Genomic DNA, 25,035 nt, shown 5'->3' on the forward strand with positions numbered 1-25,035 from the left:
AAAAACCCTGTTAGCAGTGTTGATTAAATCAAATGTAGACAGGTACAAACAGCTGCCAATTATATACAAGCTACTAACCAAAAGTGAAGAGCTCACACAGAACCAACCAATTCAATCATTCAATTTATTTCCAAACTGGTACGAGCAGCCACCACCCACAAACCAATTACATTGCTCAAGTTATTTTTTTCAAATTGATTTCAGCTGCCATTTTAAATTCCAGTCAAATTAAATTATAGTCATATTCATTAAACAATTAAATGCAAAAATTAAATCATTGAGAGAAAATACCGTTCATATGATAAAATCAACGTTAGAAAAATCTCTAAAGAGTACCCTCGCACAATCCAGTTCCTTTAATTAACTTTTAATCTGTGTGTTTTTGTATTCAGTGGTGTCCTCCACCACTGACCCAGTTAGAGTTTGCAGGGATCAAATAGAAGTGTGTTCCAATTTACTTCTGTGTATAGTAAAGAAAAATATATGCCGACTAAAGCAGAACATCATGATATTGTTCAGGAATGATCAGGTCATGGTGTTTTAAATGACTGTTACTCTTATCAAAAAGAGCAGATTGAGAAAGGGCTACAATTGTACTATATAGTTTAAAAAACAATGCCTGTTAATAGAGCTGAATTCAATGCTAATACACAGTAGAAAGCTGTGCACCAAATATTCGATAAATCTCAATAACATTGCCACCTACAGGTATAACAGGTATACTGCAGGTACATGTTGGCATTTTTAAAATGGGTTTTCCATGAGAACATAACAAGTAGGAGCATACAGGCCATTGAGCCTGCTCCATTCAATATAATCGTGGTTGATCTTCTGCCTCAACACACTTCCCTGCCCAATATCCATAACCCTCAATTCCCTGAGAGATCAAAAATCTATCCCAGCCTTGAATATACTCAAATAAAAGCAAAAAACTGCAGATGCTGGAAATCCAAAACAAAAACAAAAATACCTGGAAAAACTCAGCAGGTCTGGCAGCATCTGCAGAGAGGAACATGCTGCCAGACCTGCTGAGTTTTTCCAGGTATTTTTGTTTTTGTTTTGAATATACTCAATGTTGGAGCATCCACAATCCTCTAGGCTACAGAATTCCAAAGATTCACAATCCTCTGAGTGAAGAAGTTTCTCCCCTCCTCAAACCTAAATGATCAACTCCTTATCCTGAGACTGTGCCCCTATGTTCTAGATTCCCAACCAGGGGAAACAACCTCTCAGTGTCCACCCTGTCAAGTACCTTCAGAATCATGTATGTTTCAATGAGATCACCCCTCATTCTTCTAAGTTCCAGAGAGTACGGACCAACTTTACTCAACTTCTCATCATAGACCAACGATCTCATCTCTGGAACAAGTCCAGTGAACCTTTACTGAGCCAACTCCGAGTTGGTTATGAATCATGCACAGCATTTCAGCTATGGTATCACCAAAGCCCTCTACAATTGTAGAAATCCTTCTTTATTCTGATATTCCAATCTCCTTGCAATAAAGACCTACATGCCATATGCCTACCTAATTACTTGCTGTACTTGACTGCTAACTTTGTGTTCTTTGTATAAGTACACCTAAGTCTCTTCGGACATCAACATTTACAAGTTTCACATATTTTTAATAATACTCTGTTCATCTATTCTTAGTACCAAAGTGAACATCCTCACATTTCCCAAAATTATATCCATCTGCCCACTCACTTAACCTGTCTATATCTCCCTGTAGTCTCTGTGTCCTCCTCACAGCTTACGTTCCCACCTAGCCTGGTATCATCAGCAATCTTGGATACACTATTCTGTGTTTCTTCGTCTATGTCATTAATATAGATTGTAAATAGCTGAGGCCCCAGCACTTGCGGCATTCCATTCGTTACAGTCTGTCAATTTGAAAATTGCTTGTTTATCCCTATTCTCTGCTTCCTGTTCATTAACGAAATTTCCATCCAGGCTAATATATTACCCTCTACTTCATGGGTTGAATTTTATACTTCCTCGCTGGTGGGTATGAAGACGAGAGCATGTAAAATTCAGTGTGTGGTCTTCCTGTTGCCTACCCGCCCGCTCCAACCTGTCTTAAATTTTACCGGAGGCAGAGTAAGCGTTGGACACCCTGCCCATCCTCAAAAAATCCTAATAAATTGGTCAGACATGGTTTCCATTTTGTAAAACCAAGTTGACTCTGTCTAATCCACCATGATTTTCTGAGTGCATTATTAAGACTTCCTTAATAATACCTTCCAGAATTTTCTCGACGACTGATGTCAGGCTAGCCTATAGCTCCCTTTTTTCTCTCTCCCTCTTATCTTGAATAATGACATTATATTTACTACCTCCCAATCTGCTGGGACTGTTGTAGAATCTAGGGAATTTTGAAAAATCATAATCAGTGCATCTGCTATTTTTGTAGCTAACTCTTTTAGAACCCCAGGATGTTTTTATTTATTCATTTACGGGACATGGGCTTCGCTGGCTGGGCCAGCATTTATTGCCCATCCCTAGTTGCCCTTGAGAAGGCTGTCTTCTTGAACCTCTGTAGTCCATGTGGGGTAGTTACACCCACAGTGCTGTTAAGGACAGGAGTTCCAGGATTTTGACCCAGCAGCAGTGAAGGAATGGCGATATATTTCCAAGTCAGGATGGTGAGTGAATTGGAGGGGAACTTCTGGGTGGTGGTGTTCCCATCTATCTGCTGCCCTTGTCCTTCTAGATGGTAGTGGTCGTGGGTTTGGAAGGTGCTGTTGAAAGAGCCTTGGTGAATTTCTGCAGTGCAAACCATCAGGTCCTGGGAATTTGTCAGCTCCTAGTCCTTTAAGTTTCTCTAATACTATTTCTCTTTTATTATTGTTCATCACTCTCATTAGTCCCTTGGTTACCCTTTATTTCTGATTTGTAATTTGTGTCTTCTACTGTGAAGACAGACACAAAATATATGTTCAATGTCTCTGCCATTTCCTCATTCCCCATGATAGTTTGTCCTGTCTCTGCCTCCAAGAGACCAAGTTTTGGGAAAGGATGGGTTGGGCTGCCAGGATCATCATCCTAGAAAGTTGTCTAACTAGGGCATTGGATGGGGCAGTGGTGGGGGGGGATCAGATCAGAGGAAAACTTAGAAATCCAAAGAGAAAAATGAAGGCAATAGGGTAGTGCAGCAATTTAGGTAAAGACAAGCAGAGTGGGACAGGAAGGGACACAGAGTTTAACGATAATAGTGTATCAGTGAATAAAATTTATCACAGAACTTAAAAAATAGTGTAGAAATAGTTCAACACTAAAGTCACTGTCTCTGAGCCATTCAGGTCAGAGAAGGTTTAATGCAATCCTTGGGTGAAGTCAGTTCATTGGTCTCAACTGAGGTGCTACAGTAAGTTACAGACAAAAGGCTGGGTTTTTATCTTACCAATTTACATTAAAAACGACTCAATATTAGGTGCTACTTTATATATTAAAAATGCTGAGTGAATTGCAAAATTCAATCCAAAATGCATTGAATGCTCCTGTGTCAGGTTTTGTCCATATGTCATTCAAGTGTGGGGAGTAAAAAAATATGGTAGTGGTAAACAAAAGTATAGATGGAAGAACATGCAAATAATAGTGGATAAAAAAATAAAAATACTCTTTATCAGACTGCAGGAAGCATTTAAAGTAGGATAGACAAACTAGTGGTACAAATATCGATAAATGGGTTTAATCTAATCACTAATACAGGGATATGGAGCTGGATTTTTATTTGTCGATAGAGGCAGGAATGGGTGAGGGCGACATTTGAAAACTGCATTTCTGGAGGGTGTCACTGGATCCTGCTACCTCAGGGACAGTTTGCAATTTTGAAAAGGCCTGCAGTGGGGAGGGAATGGGAAACCCAGTCACTGCCAATTAGCAACATTTTAAGCTCCTTAAGGAGCTTGTTAAGGGGCCTGTCTAGAACAGAATGGGATTTTCAATCTTTTTTCCAGATGAAGCTAAACAAACTGGTGCATGTTAGTACACAGCTGTTCGAGTCATCACGGGGAAAAAGGAAGTTAATTTCCAGCTGTATGTTTTTGAGAAATTATGGGGGTCAACTAGCACTTGGTCGAGCACTTTACGTCAACTTGGCGTCCATGATCATTTTGTGCTAGCTTTATCCCCCTGGCCCTTTCATGAGCCGCCTGATCCCCTCAGCAAGACAGCTGCAGCCTCCAACTTAGCTACTGCCTGCCTTTGCTGCTGGCATCAGGCAGGCAGCTCCTGCCTACTGGTGGTGCCCAGCACCTCTAATCGAGTGCTGAGTTTGCCTGCTTCCCAATCAGCAGGTTAACATTTAAAATTAGCTTCACAAAAGTGATGCAATTTAGGCACAGGGTCTGGACCTAGAATTCATTTGGGTGTTGGGCTCCAATCCCACTTTGAAAATCCAGCCCATGGCTGAGGTTGGGAAATAAACATTCCAGGGTACACAATTTCAAAAAGACAGACAGCATGGAAAATGAGGACGAGGATCCCTGATAGTAAAGGATGACATAAGGACAGTAGTGAGAAAGGATCTTGGCTCGCAAGGTCAGGAAGTAGGATCAGTAGTTACAGATTAGGCGGAGAATTTTTTCCCCGCCGGTGGGGGGGGGAGGGGGGGGTTTGGGGCGGGAGCGGGCAGGTGCGCAGCCGATCACCACCCGTGATCAGCTGGGTGCCGCCATTTTGCGTGGCCGGACCAATTAAGGCCCGCCGAGCATGACGCGCATCCAGAAGCACTGAGCAATCCCTGCACGGACGGGGGGAATAGGCTGAATCGGGGCCTGCGCTCTTTCACGCATGCAAGCGAAAGAGCACAGAAATCTCCCTGAGGCACAGAGCTGCCTCAGGGAGGTCAGTTTGATTTTTTTTAATTTTAATGAAGTAAAGAAAACATTTTTAAGACATGTCTCCTCATGTGACAGTGTCACATGAGCTGGGACACGTCAACGAATTTTAATTTAAAAATGTATTTAATTTATAAACCCTTTATGAAACCTCATCCCGTCCGTGGATGAGGTTTCATGATAAATGCGAAGGCCGCCTGGGCTCTTCGCCTGCCTGCCAACCTTAAGGTTGGACAGGTAGCTCAGTTAGTGATCTTAATTGGAATCTAAATGGCCTTAATAGGCCTTTGACAGTTCAGCGGGCACGCAGCCGACTCCACTGCGCCCCTGCCGAGCTGAGGATCTGAATGACGCGCAATGACATTGGGATGCACGCCCGACGTCACAGTGTGTCATTTTACCCGTCGGCAAGCGGGGCTCATCCCTGCTTGCCGAACAGAAGACTCTGGCCTAGAAATAACAAGGGTCAGAAAATGTTGGTGTGAATAGTTAAACTGGTAGACAGAGCATTAAGCAAGAAATAATTGAAGTTTGTGATAAAAGTGAGGTCCTTAATTTTCACATAGATTGGTAAATTAAATTGGAAAAGGTAGCCTGGAAGACAAGTTTTGACAGTTTCCTAGAACAATACATTGCAGAACCAATTAGCGATAAAGCTATTGTAGATCTACTGTCATGTAGTGAGGCAGGGTTAATTAATAATCTCATGGCAAAAGATTCTCTGGGAGAAAATGATCATAATACAATTGAATTCCATATCAATGTTGAGAGCAACATAGCTGAGTCCAAAACAAGAATTTTAAACTTAAACAAGCCAATTATGTAGGTATGAGGGGAGAGCCGACTGAGACCAATTGGGTAAATAGGCTAAAAGGTGTGGCAGTAAATTAAGAGTGGGAAACATTCAAAAGTTTCAACATAAGTACATTCTATTAAAAAAACTCAGCAAAAAATATCTAACCATGACTTACTCAGGAAGATAAAGATGATATTAGATTAAGAGAAGAGGTTAATAATGTTGCAAAGAACAGTAGTAAGTATGAGGATTGAGAAAGTTTTAGATACCAGAAAAGGGCAACCAAAAAGTTAATTAAAAAAAGAAACAAAATGAGAGTAAACTAGCTAGAAATATAAAAACAGATTGAAAGAGCTTTTCCAAGATAATAAAAAGGAGAGCAGCTAGAGTAAATGTTGCTCCATGAATCAAAACCCTTCTTCCCACACCACTCTTTAAGCCACTTATTTAATACTCTAACCTGCTTGATTTTATACTAATTTGGCTCTGTTAGTAATCCAGAGATTATTACCCTTGGGGTTCTGCATATAATTTAAAACCCAGTTCTACATATTCCCTCCACAGAACCACATTCTTAGTTTTGCCTATAATACTGGTTCCTACACAGACCATGGCAACTAGATCCACCCCTCCCACACCAAGGGTGAAATTTTATGGCCCTCCCAAGAGTGGACTGGCAGGCAGGGGGCATAAAACCAGGTACCATTGCAGCAGCATTTTGCCCATTACCTACCTGACTCTGCTGGTATTTTACCAGCAGTATGGAAGGCGCATGCGACCTTCCCACCTTTGGGCTAATTGAGGCCCTTAATAATGGCCATTTAAGTGCTTCTTCCTGCCATCATTGGTATTTTACCAGCAGCGGGAGGTGTCTATGCTACCTGGCAGCCTTTTTGAGGGCTGAGAGAGGGTTTCTCTAGATCGGGCACCTTGTGCCCAATGGAGACCTCCCACCAAGGCAGTCTCCTGCCATGACCCCCATGTTCCCTCCACCCCTGCCCAACCCAGACCCCAATTCCCTCATTGGCGACTACCACCCTAGCCCCTGTTTAACCCGACTTACCTACATGTCCAGCAACATGGCTCCTCTTCATTGGGGACTGCCTGTAATCCCAGCAGTAGCCTCCGCTCCCCATGGCGCCGATGGGAATAGAAAGCTGACAAATCACTATGGGGTGCCAGCCATGCAGAGGGAGGGCACCCCCAACTTTTCAATTAGAGGATGGGACCACTGCCTCTGCATAATATTCCAACCCAAGCTCTTCTCCAGCCAAAACCCAAACCCTGGCACCAGGCAGGTAACTAAACCATTGAAACACCCAAGCTGGAATTCTCCTGTCCCAAATCCAACAGGAACGGAGGCAGTACAGCAAACAAACAACGCGGTCAGAAATTCCGCCTCCATTTCCGTCCTCCACCATTTTCCCCAAAAGTGGGAGAGGAAGCAGGCCCTGAACAGTCATGCTCCTATCAACAACCTCATTTAAATCATGGGAGGCTCATCAAGAGTGAAGATTGGATGGGTGAGGGCTGGGGAAAAATATATTTAAATTTAAAATACTTCTAAAATGCTTTTAAAATGCATTTAAATACTTTTTGAGGCCTTCCCAATAGAGTTCTACGTTCACTGCATATCCAAGCCAATGTATTTGGGAACAGGTGAAAGGAAGCATGTCTTTTGACCTGCCCTCTCTGGAATTAGCCCACCTCCAAACCTGCCTCGGGTTTGCTTAGATGGGCAGCAGGCCCACTCCAGGCTAAGTAAGGCTCCAGTGACTGCAAAGTTGTGCTCCCTGGCAGCCTGGAGACCGAGGCAGGAATGCAACTCTGGTTCGGTACCGACTCCCACCTCCCATGGGAAAATTCCGACCCTGGTCTCGGCTCCAGAGAACAGTGTCTATTCCCATGACTATACCATGCCTTACCATTATCATATTTCTTTTTAGACCCCAACTTGAATGGGTTATTAACAAACAATCCAGTGCATTTTGAGTTTGAATGTTGCAACTCACTCAACATTTTTAAGATAAAATAAGTGTTTTCATTGAAGTAGCACCTGATATCCCACAGTTTTTTTTATGTAAATTGGGGGGATAAAACCCCAGACGACTTTGGTCTAAAACTCAAAGTCTACAACTTACTGCAGCACCTTGGCTGAGATCAATGAGCCAAATACAGACCAAGGATCACATTTAGCACTGTATGACCTGATTAGCTCAGAGATAGTGACTTTACCAATGAACAGTTTCTACACAATTTTTAAGTCCTGTACTTCTCACATAATGCTGCAGACATGAATAATGATTTCAATTGCATATATAATGTTTGAAAGAATTCTTGCAAAACATCATCAAAAGTTGTACAACCTGCTACATGGAAAAAATTTTACTTTAGTTATCCTTGAAAAGTAGGGAAAATGAAATAGAGAACTTCTCTAACACAAGGTCAGAAATAGGAATGTTGCCACGGTTCCAAAAGTTAGATTAGAAGGTTCGGGAATCTTTGGATAGTACTGATGACAGCAGAGTAGTTCAGGCTGAAGTTATAGAGCAGATCAAGTTGAAAAAATGCTCTCACCTTTGTCTGAAGTTTTCTTTTCTTTTTTTTCTTTCTTGGCCTTTTTGTTTTTTTCTGATATTTTGGTACAAGAGACTTCACTTTCTCCTTTTTTATTAAGTTCTTTTTGTATTTGTAACTCATTTTTAAGATCTGTGGAGTGTTTTTTAACATTTGAAAGGCTTTCCTCATGCTTTTTAGACAATTTTTCTGAAGTATCAGGCTTATTAATGGCTAATTTTTTTGCACCTTGTGATAGCCAGGTAGATAGGGACTTTTTCCCTTCATTATCTTTTTTTTGCCCTTCCATGTCCAGTACTACAGCAGTTTGGTTAGTTGCTTTGTTATCCCCAATATCAATTACTGATGACTTCCTTTTGCCCTTTTTATGCACCTGCTCTTTCTGTTTATTCATAGCTAAATATTCATTGTTGTGCATTTTACTATTTGAGGCTTCAGTATTAAGTTTGCTAGACTTGGCTGAACTATTCCTTTTGTCTTGTAAAGGTGGATTATTAACTTCATTGTTGGTCTTCAAAGCTACATCAGATGACATGCATTTGAGCTTTTTGGTCTCTTCCTCTATTGTTTGAGATTCTGATGCTTGTGCAGCACTGCTGCAATCTGAAATAGTATAATTAACTTTCTCGCATGGTAATCTTTTAGCATCTTCATGATTCTGTCCTTTCTGCTTTAGGCTGTTCTTGATTTCTGTGTCTTTTAGCTTTTCTGATTCCGTAAGGTCACTTTTTGATGTTTTGTGCTGCTGAGCTTCCTTTTGTCCCACAGTAACATCTGAAAGATCTATGTATTGTGGAGAGGAAATATTTTCCACTGGTTTAAAATTATAATCTCTTGCACTTGTCTCTGCAGAAACACCACTTGTTAAACTACTAACTGAAGATTGGTGTTGTAACTGCTTTTGCCTTTTTTCTTTTTTAACTTCTGATTCAACGTACCTTGCAGTATCTTGCAACTCTCTTGAGTTAACACTATTTGTTGCATAGATTTTTGTTTCTTCGCCTTCTTCAGCAGACAGCGTCTTTGTTTCAACTTCCGAGCTGCTACTTGGAGATGCTGCACCATCGTCTGCATAAACTTCAGAAGATTCCCCTTCTGCACGCAAACCATTTAGCATTTGTGTTACCTGCTCTGTGACTGTATCAGCCACAGTGCACCCAGCCTTCTCAACTGCATCACTCAGGTCCCCTACAACATTGCTAAGCTGCTCGACTAAAGAGGACATTGATGGCAAAGTCACACTTTGTTGAAAACTCTTGAAAAACGACATTTAAATCAAGCAGTCTTTCTATCCCCAAGAAAGCAAAACCCCATTCAGATGCATAGAGTAATTGGTTAACGTTGCCAAATTGGTCATCCTTTTCAGCTTACCTCTGTCAGTAAATAAATGCAAAAGGGTTTAAAATTAATTATATATGATATATAATAAACATTTAAGTACAAATTTTCAACAATTAGCCTAAAATCAGCAATGGCACATTTATTCATAAGCCACTGGCCTAGGGTCCTTATTGCGGATTTAAGAAAAAGCTGTTTTTGTGGAAATAGGAAATATGAGCTCCACAGACTAATACAGAAACTTGGATTTGCAAGCAGCCTGTATGTCCATCTTGAGGTGCCACAAACAAGCACTTAAGTATCAGCATTAGGGACAACGTTCTTATCTTTGTATTATGGGAAGAAAACCTTGCCTGCCAAGTGCATAAATGGGGAGTCAGGCACCTATCCCATGATTTTACATCCATTGGTTCCCCAGTGCCAACCCTAAATTGGAAAATTAACACTCCATTACCCTTCCCCCCCACCACACTGCTGAGATTTTTTTTGGGCATTAGGAAATCTGTAGATAAGGAGTTCTCAGGTATTTGTTTCTTAGAAACATGCAAAATATAGGAATCCACATAGCAGTAATAGAATAGCATTAGGTGTAATGATTATTGAGTAAATTATTTGGAGCACTGAATTACGACTCACTATTGTGATGTAATTAAAGTCATCTTGAATTCACAGAATCACACAGTGCAGAAGAGGCCCTTCAGCCCAGCGAGTCTGCACCGACACATGAGAAACACCTGACCTACCTACCTACCTAATCCCATTTACCAGCACTTGGCCCATAGCCTTGAATGTTATGACGTGCCAAGTGCTCATCCAGGTACTTTTTAAAGGATGTGAGGCAACCCGCCTCCACCACCCTCCAGGCAGCGCATTCCAGACCATCACTACCCTCTGGGTAAAAAAGTTTTTCCTCACATCCCCCCAATTTTGAATCCACCTTATCAAATTACCCTGTATCCCGTGTGCATTTGCCTTCTTTATAAGTCTCCCATGTGGGACCTTGTCAAAGGCTTTGCTGAAATCCATATAAACTACATCAACTGTAGTACCCTCATCTACACACCTGGTCACCTCCTCAAAAAATTCAATCAAATTTGTTAGACATGACCTCCCTCTGACAAAGCCATGCTGACTATCCCTGATCAAAACTTGCCTCTCCAGGTGGAGATAGATTCTCTCCTTCCGAATTTTCTCCAATAGTTTCCATACCAATGACGTGAGACTCACTGGCCTGTAGTTCCCTGGCTTATCTCTACAACCCTTCTTAAATAGCAGGACCACATTAGCTGTTCTCCAGACCTCTGGCATCTCCCCCGTGGCCAGAGAGGAGTTAAAAATTTGGGTCAGAGCCCCTGCGATCTCCTCCCTTGCTTCCCTCAGCAGTCTGGGACACAAATCATCTGGACCTGGAGATTTCTCCACCTTTAAGCCTGCCAACACCTCCAATACCTTGTCACTCCCTGTATCGATACCTTCATCCTCATTCTCTTGGGTGAAGATGGATGTGAAGTATTCATTCAACACTCTTGCAATGTCCTCTGGCTCCATCCATAGTTTGCCCCCTTGGTCCCTAATGGGCCCTACTCTTTCCCTGGTTATCCTCTTCCCATTGATATACTTATAGAATATCTTGGGATTTTCCCTACTTTTATCCGCCAGAGCTTTCTCATATCCCCTCATTGCTCTCCTAATTGCTTTCTTAAGCTCCACCCTGCACTTTCTGTACTCCACTAATGCCTCCACTGATTTGCTTCCCTTGTACCTGCTAAAAGCCTCTCTTCCCAGTCTACCATAGCCAGATCCTGCCTTATTTTACTAAAATACACTCTCCCCCAGTCCAAAACATTTTTTTGCAGCTTGTCTATTTCTTTGTCCATGACAAACTTAAACTGTACCATGTTGTGGTCGCTATCACAAAAATGCTCCCCACCACCACCTCAGCCACCTGTCCGGCTTCATTCCCCAGAATTAGGTCCAGCACTGTGCCGTCCCTTTTTGGACCCTCTACATATTGACCTAAAAAGTTCTCCTATACACATTTCAAGAAATCCACTCCATCCAAGCCCTTAACACTTTGTCTATCCCAATTAATGTTGGGAAAGTTGAAATCACCCAATATAATTACCCTATTTTTATTGTCTTTACACACCTCCGCAAATTGAGCACATATTTGCTCCTCAATTTCCTGTTGACTATCTGGGGGTCTATAATAAACACCTAACAATGTGGCTGCCCCTTTTTTATTACTAAGATCTACCCACAAAGCTTCATTCATTGAAGTCAAGGATTGAATAGAATAAAAATGGCCTCTAGGTTATCAATGATTTTATTCAGAAGAATTATAGAATTCAAAATAATTTCATTCAACTGGAATCTGACACTGACATTTTAAAAGAGTTAATAGGATATTTTATTTCTAACAACTTTGCAAAGAAATTGAGTTAATAAAAGTTCAATTTGCTCATTCTAGTCTTTTTCTAGCATAGTGAACATATTTCTACTGTCAGAAAACTAAAAAGGTTAAGGCCTAAAATAAAGCACTTACGGGTATTGTCTTGTAAATCTTTGTTGGCCCTGTATTCTGCATCAAGGCACGGAAACTCTCCTATATTCTCAATACACAGTCTTTTGTTGATATATAGAAAGAGAAGGATCATGAGAATGACAATCACCCCAACAGCAGACAGGAACCCAACCGCCTCTGGAGATACTGAAAGAGAATGAAAGATATTAAAATAATAACTCTAAAGTGACCCCATGGGCACTGCAAACAAATGTATATTTATACAAATATCAATTGTCACCAAAAAGTGTCAGCTTTGGCTCAGTGGTAACACTCTCACCTTAGTTGGAAAATTGTGAATTCGAGGCCTATGCAAGAGAATTCACCACCGTAATGCTCTGTGCAATGGGGGTTGGGAAGGGTGATCAGTGGTCAGGGCTGGAGAGCCTAGAGGTTGGGTACCTCAGGTTCTGCAGAAGGAAGATCGAGGACCTTGGAGCCAAGGGGGCTGAAGTGGCAGCAATTGGGTATGAACTTCCATATGGATCGGGTACAGAACTTTTACTACTCCCGGCTCCACGTTCACTGGGAAGTAACTTAACTCTTTTGTTGTAGGTGATCTGTGGAGTTCGATTGCCTGAGTACAGAGAATTCCCTGATCCCTGATGGTGCTGGGATCTGAAGCAGGAGCCAGTCCCTTACTCACATTTGCAAACATCCTAAAACTTGCTTCATGTTTAAATAAAGAACACCAATTTTCTTTTCCATCTAAGTCTATGGAAAAGAAAATCAATAGCGGTGAAAAGTGGGTTGTCAATTTGTTACACAATTGCGTGTTAGGTATCAAAAGGTAAAGCCACAACATCTATGGAAGGTATAATTATTTCCAGGTCCTACTATACATACAGTTGTTATTTTGTGAGAAACTTCAAAGTGCTAGATCGTCACACATGATGCTGCTGATGGGCAGGCGTGGAAGTTGGGCTATGTGTCTTATGATTTGGGAAGTGCGATTTTACACTTATACAGCGTCCTAATACATCTTTAAGAAACTTCCTACACAATGGGCAGAATTTTTCTGTCGGCGAGCAGGGGGCGGGGTCCGCTCGCCGACACGAAAATGACATGGGATGACGTTGGGCGGAACCTCCGACATCATCCTGCCCCATTTAAACATTCAGGAAGGCGGGGGGACTGTGCGATCAGCTGTCCGCCTGCCGACCTGTCAATGGCCAATTGAGGCCATTGACAGGATCATTAAGCCAATTAAAGGCCCTGCCCGTCCAACCTTCAGGTTGGTGGGCAGGCCAGGAGCCCCAGCGGGCTTCTGAAAAAATATGAAACCTCATCCACCGGCGGGATGAGTTTTAATGTCGGTTTTAAAAATCTTTAATAAAGTTTCTGTGATATTTATTAACATGTCCCATCTCGTGTGACATTGTCACATGAGGGGGACATGTTAATAATTTTTTTATTTTTCTATTTTTACACTTTCAAAAACTTTCAGCACTCTCCCTGAGGCAACACTTAGTCTCAGGGAGATGTGCACGAAAGAGCGCACTCTGGCAGTTGGGGAATCCCCCCCCACATAGTGCTTCCAGTCGGGTGGCCCACTGGGCGGGCCTTAATTGGCCCACCCACTTAAAATGGCGGCAGGGCCCGTTTCAACGGCGGCGATCAGTTGCTGGCCCGCCCATCAAGGGCAAAATTCTGCCCAATAAGTTACTTTGGAGTGCAGTGACCACCTTTACGTAAACAAAGATGGCAAGCTTTTTATGCAGCAAGGCTCCATAAACAGCAATGAGATGAATGGCCAGCTCCAACCATCCCACTGAATGCTTTTGTTGTACTTGACTGAAACAGGAATGCTCAATATTAATAATCTCAGGGAACTGTTGATATGAAAGCAGAGAAAATTACCCTTGTTTGTTTCAAATTGTTTCCTGAGATCTTTAATATCTACTTTGACATTTCATCTGAAGGAACATCCAACAATCCAGAACTCATTACAATAGCACTTAAGTGTCAGCATACATTATTGGCCTGGAATTTGCAGGTGGCAGCTAAGGAACTGTGCTCGCCATTCACCTTGCTGCCAGCTGCACACAAAGTTTTGACAGGCTTTTGAAAGGAGACTTGCTCTAGTCCAGCATCTCGTCCAGCATGCTGCCCTCTACAGAAGATCTGTGGTTTCTGAGAGCATAGCAAGAGTCAGCCAAGCTTTTCAATCAATCAGATTGATGAATCCTCACTAACATATAGAGTATAAAATTAGAATTAAATTAATGTGCAGAAAGTGGAATGAAGATTGCAGAAGACAATTGGGATTAAGGAAGGAGAGAGATAAAAGAGACAAAGACCCAGATCGTCTGGTCAGCGGTACAGTGAGAGCACACAGAGATGACAGTGTTCAAAACTGTGACCTTACCTTTTCACTCTGGAGCCTTTGGACCTTCCTGTCCTGGCTGCAGAGTGGATCCATCAGCAAGGTGAATTGGGAGGCAATTCCAGCAACGCCACGCCCATTCAGGTCATAAACTAAAGACATGTCTTTTGAGGTCAGCCTTCAGTTCATTGAACTTCACTATTTTTAAATGTACCTATCATCTTTTTTAAATTCTAGGTACCCCCACCCCGTTCAACTCCATCATTGCTGACACAGCTCATCCCCCTGCATCGCAACACTGCTCACTACCCCCAGCATCCCTGACACTGCTCACCCACAGCCCTGCTCCACCCCACCCCTCACTCCTAACACTGCTCATCCCCTGCCAACATTGCTCATCCGATACTGCTCAACCAGCCCCTACACCCCCAACACTGCTCACCCTATCCCAACATTGCTCACACCCCAACACTGCTCAGTCCTCCTCCCATACCCCAACAATGTTCACCTAATCCCTCATTCCTGATACTGCTCCCACCCCGCACCACTGACACTACTCAACACCCCCACACCCCCAACACTGCTCATCCCCTCCCACACCCAAAGGAATTCCATCCAAGCTCATCCTTGATAAGCCCAACAGAACCTATGCTTAGAGAGCCAATGCAGTTTGCATTCTGGACCTTCTGAAGGCCCCAATACTTAAGAAAACAAAGGCAATTAGATCATCTGGGATTGATTATCATTTTAAGGCTGGCTCTATACATCCTGCCTAAAATTCTGATATTATCTTTCATAACTTCGGTTTGCTTCAAACCTCAGGCATCCCTTTTCAAAGTTACAAGGCTCCATTGCAACAATCACAGCAGAGCAGGCACCTCTGATGCACCACTTTGGCACAGCTGCTCATTCTCAATATTAAAATAACCCCATCTTCAAGACACTGAATCTGGAGTGAACAACGGCTCAACTGAAGACATACACTGGAGAATCTATACAGGTAAATGGCATCGCCTGTGTCCTATAGGCAACTAACAGCCCAGCTTCCAGTGATCATCATGACAGGTGAAGGACCTAATTTTCTGGGCCAAGACTGATTACAAAAAATTAAGCTCAACTGGTCTGAAATATTTCACTTGAGAACAGAAGGAGTTCCTAAGCTTCTAAGGAACTACAACAGTGTATTTTGTCACAAATTAGGAGAGTTAAAAGGCTTTCAAGCAAAAATATATGGGGATTCTCAGGCAACAACTCATTTCTTTAAGGCCAGACCTGTGCCTTATGCTTTAAAGGAGAAGGTGGATGCAGAACTATGCCGGTTAGAAAAGCTAGGTAGTCATTTGTATTGATCTAGACCTCTTGTGTGTGCTGATGTATACTTCTTGAAATCAACACTCAGGTGCATTTGCAAAAATGCCTGTGATAGGTCCAGCTTTGTGAATAATTCCCCTCCATTCAGAACAGCGAACAGGTGCTCAATTTTTGGTAGTGTGTACTGATGTACTTCCAGGAAAGGGTTAATGGTGATTTTATAGTCACCACATATTCTGATAGACCCATCATCCTTCACTACTGGGACTATTGGAACTACCCATTCTGCATAATCAGTTATCTGAAAGTTTTCAAGTCATTCTAGTTCCTGCTCAATTTTCTGTCCCATTGTGTAGGGAACTGAATGTGGTTTGAAGAACCTTGGAGAAGCTTCAGCCTTCACAGCAAGTTTGGCTTCAACGTCTTTAATAACTCCAAGACCTTCTTTGAAACCATCAGTGTGCTTGTCTAACAAGGACTGCAACATGGGATTGCAATGCACTTTATTTTATTCCAGTCCAGCTGAATTTCTTTTAGCCATTTCCTGCCCATAAGCAATGGATAATCCCCTTTCACAATGATAAGTGGCAACCTTGCTATTTGATCTCCATAATTAGTTTGAATGGACATTTTTCCAAGTATATTCACAGGCTCGCCTGTGTAGGTGCTAAGCTGGAAGAGGGTTTTCTCCAATGGGCATTTCTTGAAAATTTTCTCCCATGACTTCTCTAAAGCAATAGAAACAGGTGCTCCAGTGTCACCCTCCATTTCAACCATTTTACCATTTAAGGCAATGCCAACTTTTAGTCCTTCATCTAGTTTCAGATCAAACTGAATGCAATACAATTGCTCTTCTGCATTGTTGCTGTTAGTTTCACTTTCTGTCTCGTTATGCACATTACTTCTGTATTTGTTTTCAAGTAATGCGTCTGTTTAAACTGCCTGTTTATTTTCAAGCGTGACTTGTCCGTGTGCTCCTCATAATGCCCTTTTCTTGGTGGTACTGCTTTACTGTGATCAGCCTTTGACCTACATGCACGCTGTATGTGTCCTTTTTTTTCCACAGTGGCGACGATCAATGGTTTTCCACTTACAGGCTTCTGCATTATGTCCTATTCCATTACAGCGGTAACATGTTTGAAAGCGATATACCCTGACTTTACTATTTTAACTTTGGCATTGCTAGAATGCGCTTTCAAATCTCCAGCTTGTTTTTCTGTCATTTCTATTCTTTGTGCAATCTCAAATGCTTTCTTCAGTGTTAACTCTTGCTCTGTGAATAATCTACGCTGAATTCTTTCATTTTGGTCCACAAACCAAGCGATCACGCAAAGTTTCTTCCAGGTAACCTTTGAAGTCACAATATTCTGCTAATTTTCTCAACTCAGCCAGGAACTGGGAAACGTACCCACTCTCATGCTGCTCTCTTTGGTGAAACTTGAATCTCTCGGCAATAATTGCTGGGTTGGGATCGAAGTGCTTTTTTAAAATGCCCACAAGCTCTTTAAAGTTTTTATCTGCTGACTTGTCAGAAGCAATGAGGCTTCTCAGTAAAGTGAAATTTTTCATTCCGTTGACTGTAAGAAACACTGAGGCCTGCTTTTCCTCTTCAATCTCATTCGCAATGAAAAACTGTTCCATTTGCTAGACATAAACCACAAAGTCCATAGTAGCTGGATCAAAAGCATCCAAAGCCCCTAATAATGATGATCCCACCCTTGTCGCCATTTGAAGTGTTTTGTCACTTCTTAACAACTAAGAATACACACACAGATATCTGCTTCTGAACCCCAGCTTCCTGTGTAAAAAACAAAAGGTTCCTTTATTCCTTATTCTACACCAGTGGGCAATACATCCGGGGCTTAGCACACCCTACTGTCAGAGTTTTTTATATAACACTTCTATTAAACTAAAATGCCCTTTTACAAAAAAAGCATAAATGTTAAACACAAACATCACATGGGCCTTGTGGGGGTCCTGGTGCAATTGTCTCAGAAACTGGTCCCTTGTCATTCCAGGTGGAAGTGGAAGACCGAATTGTTCATAAATATGTGGATCATTTTAGGAGTAGAGGGACATTCCAACAACCAGCTATTCCGCCTGAGATTAACTTCAAACCATTAATCCCTGAGGTAACAGATCAACCTAGTATATACGTGCCTGATGTCTCTGTAGAGTTGCCAATCCCTGAACTGCCACTTTGTAATGATGTATTTGGTGGTGCAGATCCTGGTCATGTTGATCCAGTGGAAGAACCTCAAGTGGTAGAGCTGTGCCATTCTAACTGAATAAGGAAACCACCTCAGAGACAATCCCTAATCACCTGAGTTGAATATATGTGTATGTCGTAGGATATTCAAATGTTCTCTGTAAATAGAAACTGTAAAAAAACTAAAGGGGCAGGAAATGTAGTAATTGAAGCCTTTCCTACTGCCTATCAGGGGTCCCGTGATTGTCCTTGGAGGCTCCGACCAATGAGCCCTAAGCGTGGATAATCATGGCGGGGGAGGGGGGCTTTTCTTGTCAAGAACCTGATTCAAACATGTAGCTTCTGAAGTAGCTTCTGAAAAGTTCTCTATGATAAAGTCATCTGTTTCAAGTAGAAACCTGCCTGGTATGTCAAGTTATTACAGGCATCCAAAAGCAACTGGAAAATTCAATCAAGATATCTGGCAATGTCAGTGATCCTTTAAATACCTTTGGAACAGGCCATTTCTCAGCCTGTGTTATCATGGTTTGTGAGCAGGTTTAGAAAGCAATATTGGTAGAGCTGACTGACAGGAAAAGACATCTGGATCCTAATCACATTTATTAGATTCTTGCCTGTTTGCAGCAGGAGCAATAGTCACCTTAAGCAAGGCAGACTTGAAATAACAAGGAGGCCTCCGGCAGAAACACAACGATTTTGTTCATAATTTCCATTGTATTATTGCCCTCTTTACACAAAAAAAAGGGACAGTAGGCAGATGAAAACTGGCCCTATATTAGTGCATGAATTTTGAACTACTTCCAGCAAGATCATTGTGGACAGTTATTTCATGGACCTATTTTCAATTAATTAATTTCCCTGGAAAATATCTTCATATGTAACATAATATTTTGTATTCAAAGCTGAGCTGAATTTTTAATAAACACTGGGAAATTTTCCATGTAGTTGCTCATGGCAATCCAAGACCTGCAGTGCAGTTTCTGATGGTTACCATGGTTCCAATGCATTCAAAACGTGATGTCACTGTAATACAGCACATTTAATGAGGAAATATATCACATATCTGAGTGAAGGTAAAATATTACATGCCTTATTGATACTTAATTCAGTATTGTTCACCTATCAATTTGCTTAAGATGTAATTAACATTGATCTTCCCAAATACTCTTATCCCTGGTTACTTACATGAACATATATCTATATTCGTTAAAGCTGCAAGTACTTTATTTGTTTATGCTTTCCTCTTCCTTTCCAAGATCTTCTTTCTTTCTCTATTATTTACATAATGCAAAACACTCAAGTTTTTGTGTCTCGATGTAAAGAAACAAAAGAAGTGATGTGCAACATACAGGAGAAACGGCCCAGCAATAGAGAACTTGGGACTTTAAACTCCATTCACCATGCATTACACCACATCTGATAAAAAAACTGGACAGGAAAGGCACTTAAAAAAGACTAGGAATTTCACTGGCTGGATTTTGTGCTCCCCACCTCACCTTCAAACCCGCCGGTGGGTAAAATCCAGTGGGCAGTATCTCACCGCAGACCTAGCCACCCTGACCTGTCTGAAAGTTGACAGGGGTGTGGACACCAAGTGATGTTGAGCGACCCACCCTAGGGTCAATTGAGATCTTTAAGTGGCAATTAACGGCCACTTAAGTGCCTTTTACCACTACGGGTGGTATTTTACCCACAGCGGGGGAGAAGGCCCCCGCCATATAGGAAGGATGGCAGCTTTAGCTGTACAAGCTGCTATCGGCCAAGGGGGAGTGACCTCCTTTGCGGGTTCCCTTGGCCCATCAGAGACATCCCTCTGTCAAGGACATTCCCCCACTTTATCCTAAACCCTCGGCCTCTTGAACCCAGTTCTCTCACTCCCTCGCCGAGACACCCAGCTCCAGACTTATCTGGGCTCCTCAGCTTGGTGTGATCATGGCTGGCACTGCTGTCCTATTGGCCTTCAGCTCTCTAAGGCAGGACCTCCTCCTGAGAAAGGGTCAGAAGTTTCACCTAAAAGCAATTAAAGCTACCACCTAGAAGAACAAGGGCTGCAGGGACATAGGAACATCACCACTTGAAAATTCTCCTCAAAGTCATATACCATCCTGACTTGGAAATATATCCACCATCATTCTGGATAGGGATATTTCTCTGCACATTACCTGTTTAATTGTCTGGCACCATTCACAACTGAATGTGGCATGGCTGCAGAGGTTTGATCAGATCCATTGGTTGTGGAATTGCTTAGCTCTGGCTATACTATGCTGCTTCCACTGTTCATCATGTTTGTAGTCCTGTGTTACAGCTTCTCCAGGCTGATACTTCACTTTTAGGTACAACTGATGGTGCTCCTGGCATGCTCTCCTACACACCTCATTGAACTAGGCTCAGTCCCTTGATTTGATGGCAATAGCAGAGTGAGAGATATTACAGACCATACAGATTGTGGTGGAATACAATTCTGCTGCTGACGATGGCTTACAGCACCTCATGGATGCACAGTTCTGAGCTGCTAGATCTGTTCTGAATCTATCCCATTTAGCATGGTGGTAGTGCCACACAACATGATGGCGGGTGTCATCAAGTGTAAAGACAGGACTTTGTCACCACAAGGACTGTATGGTGGTCACTCCTGTTATTGATAGATGCATCTCCAACAGGTAGATAGGTGAGGACTAGGCCAAGTAGATTTTTCCCTCATGTTAGTCTCCCGCCACCTACTTCAGGCTCAAACTGGCAGCAGTGTCCTTCAGGCCTCAGCTATGTCAGTAATAGCGTTACCGAGTCAGTCTTGGTTACGGACATTGAAATCCCCCACCTGGAGTACACCCCTGGCTACCCTCAGTAATTATTCCAAGTGGCGTTCAACATGGAGGAATACTGAATCTTCAATTGAGGGACGACGCCAGGTGGTAATCAACAGGACATTTTCTTATCCATGTTTGACCTGATGCCATGAAACTTCATGTGGTCCAGAGTCAATGTTGAGGACTAATAGGGGCCACTCCATCCCAACTGTATACCTGTGGTAGGTCTGTCCTGCTGGTGGGACAGGACATACCCAGAGATGGTGATGAAAGACAACAGCCATAACTCCTCCATTAACAATCTCCAGAATGCCTCTACAAGGCAGACAAAAATGTCAATGGGTCGCTTAAGGCTCTGTTTACACTGCTGCTCTGGCTTCTGTCATCTTAAGTATGTTCGTGAGTTGGTCAGCTAGAGTACTCATCTGGTTCAGGTGCGAGACCTCTTGCAATACGCAATATAGATTACCTGTGATGTACATAGGACTCTGATTGCAATAGGTAGTGAGTAACCTAACCACAAGTCCTTGAAGAGAGGAACTGCCGGATCTGGCTCAGGGGAATGAAGTGGGTCAAGTAAATGAAGTGTCAGTAGGGGAACATTAAGGAAATAGTAATCATAGTATCCTAAGGTTAAGATCAGCTATGGAATAGGACAGGACAAGGAGCAATCTAGAGTTTAAAAAACGATTAGAGGAGGTCCAGTTTCAGTGGGTTGAGAAAAGATCTGTGCCGGGTAAATGGAATCAATGATTGGCAGGCAAAACTGTAAGAGAACAATGGGCTGCAATTAAAGAGGCGATCACAGAATCACAGAATTGTTACGGCACAGAAAGAGGCTATTTGGCCTATCAGCACCAGCTCTCCACATGATCAATTCACTTAGTGCCGTTCTCCCACCTTCTCCCTGGAATCGTGCACATTCTTCCTTTTCAGATAATAGTCTCATTCCCCTTTGAATGCTTCGATTGTACTACCTGCCTCTACCACAATCTCAGACAGTGCATTCCAGGCCTTAACCATTCACTACATGAAAAGTTTTTCTCATATCACATTTGCTTCTTTGCCAATTACTTTAATTCTGTGCCCTCTCATTCTCGATCCTTTCATGAGTGGGAATAGTTTCTCCATATCAACTCTGTCCAGACCCCTCATGATTTTGAATACCTCTATCAAAACTCCTCTCAGCCTTCTTTTCTCCAAGGAAAACAGTCCTAACTTCTCCAATCTATCTTTGTAACTGAACTTCCCAATCCCTGGAACCATTCTGTAGTTGCTGGGCTTATCTTTACACCCTTTCTTGAACAGGGGTGTAACATATGCAATTCTCCAGTGCTCTGGCACCACACCTGAGTCTAAGGAAGGCTGAAAAATTATGGCCAGTGCCTCCGCAATTTCCACTCACACTTTCCTCAGTATCCTTGGATGCATCGCATCCAGATCTGGTGCCCTACGAACTTTAAGTACAGACAGTCTATCCAATAGCTCCACCTTGTCAATGTTAAACTCTTCTAGCATCTGAATTACCTCCTCTTTCATCATGGCCTGGGTAGTATCTTCTTCCTTGGTGAAGATAGATGCAAGCTGTTCATTTAATACCTCAGCTATGCCCTCTGCCTCCATGCGTAAATCCCCTTTTTGGTCCTGAATCGACCCTACTCCCCTATTTACCACCCTTTTACTATTTATGTGTCTATAGAAGATTTTGGGATCATCATCTTTTATGTTGGCTGCCAGGCTCTTTTCATACTCCCTCTTTGCTTCACTTATTTGCTTTTTCACCTCCCCTTAAACCTTCTATATTCAGCAGGATTCTCAATTGTATTCGCTACCTGATGTCTGTAATAAGCACACTTTTTCTTCTTTATCTTAATTTCTATCTCTTTTGTCATCCAGGGAACTCTGGATTTGTTTGCCCACCTTTTCCTTTAGAGGGAATATCTCTTGATTGTGCCGAACTCTCTCTTGTTTGGAGGTAGCCTTGATTCCTTTGATTACAACTTATTTGGCCCAGATCCATTCTTACCTCTTCGCCTTTGAAGTTGGCTTTCCCCAGTTAATTATTCTTGCTCTGGATTGTTCTTTGTTCTTTTCCATAGCAAGCCTAAAACTTATGATATAATGATCACAGTCCCCTAAATGTTCTCCTACTGGCACTTGATCCACTTGGCCCACCTCATTCCCAAGAACCAGGTCCAGCAGTGCCACCTTTCTTGTTGGACTGGACACATAACTGCTGTAGAAAATTTTTCTGAGTACATTCTAGGAACGCTTTCCCCTCTCTGCCCCTTTCACTGCTACCATCCCAGTCTATGTAAATTGCCCATCCTAACTACTCTATAATTCTTGCACCTCCCTGTAATTTCCTTCCAAATTTGTTCCTCCGCATCCCTCCCATTAGCTAGTGGCTTATTGACTACACCAAGCAATGTAATTGTGTCTTTTTGTTCCTTAGCTCTAGATGAATAGATTCTGTCCTTGAGCCCTCTGGAACATCTTCTTTCTTCAGCTGCAATGCTCTCCTTAATCACTTTTCTTCCCACTTTTCTTCCTTTCCTATCTTTCCTAACACATTGTATCCAGGAATATTTATCACCCGATTTTGCCCTTCTTTGAGCCAGGTCCCTGTCATAGCCACATCATCATACTTCCAGGTGGTAATCTGCGCCCGTAGCTCACCAATCTTACTTACCACACATTCATATAGATGATATAGACTTTATTACTTTCTCCCTTACTCTGACCCCACCTAATAACATGCTATTCCCATTTCTAGCACTATCTATATCTCCCAGTATTCTGTGCACCTTGGTATTCCTCAGTCCTGGTTCTATTTTGGGGCAAGCCTTCCGGCCTATTCAGGTCCCATCTCACCCAGAGCTGGGGCCAAAATCCCAAGAATTTAAAGCTCTCTCTCCTGCACCACCTCTCCAACCATGCATTAATCTGCTTTATCCTCCTATTTCAATACTCACTTGTGCATGATATTGAGAGTAGTCCAGAGATTACTACTTTAGAGGTCCTGCTCTATTTTCCTACCTAACTCCCTAATTTCTGACCGTAGGATCGTATCCCTCTTTCTGCCTATTTTGTTTGTACCAATGTGTACCACAAGTGCTGGCTGTTCGCCCTTGCAGCTTTTTTCAAATTCATTAACGGGATCTGGGCGTCACTAACTAGGCCAACTTTTGTTGCCTATCCTGAATTGCCTTTGAGAAGGAAATGATGAGCTGCCTTCTTGAACTGCTGCAGTCCCTGTAGTGTAGGTACACCCACAGTGCTGTTAGGGAGGGAGTTCCAGGATTTTGACCCAGCGACAATGAAGGAACAGCGACATATTTCCAGGTCAGGATGGTTAGTGGCTTGGAGGGGAACTTCCAGGTGGTGGTGTTTCCATGTATCGGCTGCCCTTGTCCTTCTAGATGGTAGTGACTGTGGGTTTCGAAGGTGCTGCCTAAGGACCATTGGTGAGTTTCTGCAGTGCATCTCGTAGGTGGTACACATTGCTGCCACTGTTCGTCAGCGGTGGAGGGAGTGAATGTTTGTGAAAGGGGTACCAATGAAGCAGGCTGCATTGTCCTGGATGGTGTCAAGTTTCTTGAGTGTTGTTGGAGCTGCACTCATCCAGGCAAGTGGAGAGCATTCCATTACAGTCCTGACTTATGCCTTGTAGATGGTGGACAAGCTTTGGGGAGTCAGGAGGCCAGTTACTCGTCACAGGATTCCTAGCCTCTAACCTGCTCTTGTAGCCACAGTATTCATATGGCTAGTCCAGTTCAGTTTCTGGTCAATGGTAACCCTCAAGATGTTGATAGTGGGAGATTCAGTGATGATTCGGTGATTCAGCTCAGGGTGCTCTGTAGCTGTTCAGAGGCATCCTTCATCTTGGCACCAGGGAGGCAACACACCACCCTAGATTCACATCTGAGGCCACAGAAACACCTGTCTATTCCCCTATCAAATCATCTATCACTATTGCTCTTCCTGTCTTCCTTCCACACGCAACCTCACACCCACCTCCATACAGCTAAGCCACGTGTAGTGCCATGGACTTGGCTCCACTTCCCAGATGAACCATCACTCTCAGAACTGGAGAGTGGGATGCACTCAGGGGACTCCTGCACTACCTGCCTATTTCTACTTCACTGCCTGGTTGTCACCCATTTTCTCTCTCCCTGCATAATCTTAAGATGCAGGTTTACCACATCTATAAGCATGCTATCCATGAAGCCCTCAACCTCACGGATGCACTGCATTGACACCAGCTGC

At 42.6% G+C, this 25,035-nt stretch overlaps 1 protein-coding gene across 3 annotated transcripts in view; it reads right to left on the reverse strand.

Moving 5' to 3' along the window:
• Window positions 1-25,035, reverse strand: part of LOC144689751 (synaptotagmin-14-like) — a 264,233-nt gene that overhangs the window by 159,814 nt on the left and 79,384 nt on the right. Inside the window, exons 1-2 of one of the 3 annotated variants that reach the window (XM_078557122.1) lie at window positions 12,096-12,222; window positions 8,213-9,585 (exon numbers count right to left, since the gene is read on the reverse strand). In XM_078557122.1, the coding sequence (XP_078413248.1) occupies window positions 8,213-9,482 (1,270 nt within the window). In that variant the 5' untranslated portion in view covers window positions 9,483-9,585; window positions 12,096-12,222. Of the gene's footprint in view, window positions 1-8,212; window positions 9,913-12,095; window positions 12,261-25,035 lie in introns of those variants that run through there. The other 2 variants (XM_078557123.1, XM_078557121.1) reach the window with 2 other exon arrangements.

This window comes from Cetorhinus maximus, chromosome 14, assembly GCF_964194155.1.
Source record: "Cetorhinus maximus chromosome 14, sCetMax3.hap1.1, whole genome shotgun sequence".
NCBI classification, from domain to species: domain Eukaryota; kingdom Metazoa; phylum Chordata; class Chondrichthyes; order Lamniformes; family Cetorhinidae; genus Cetorhinus; species Cetorhinus maximus.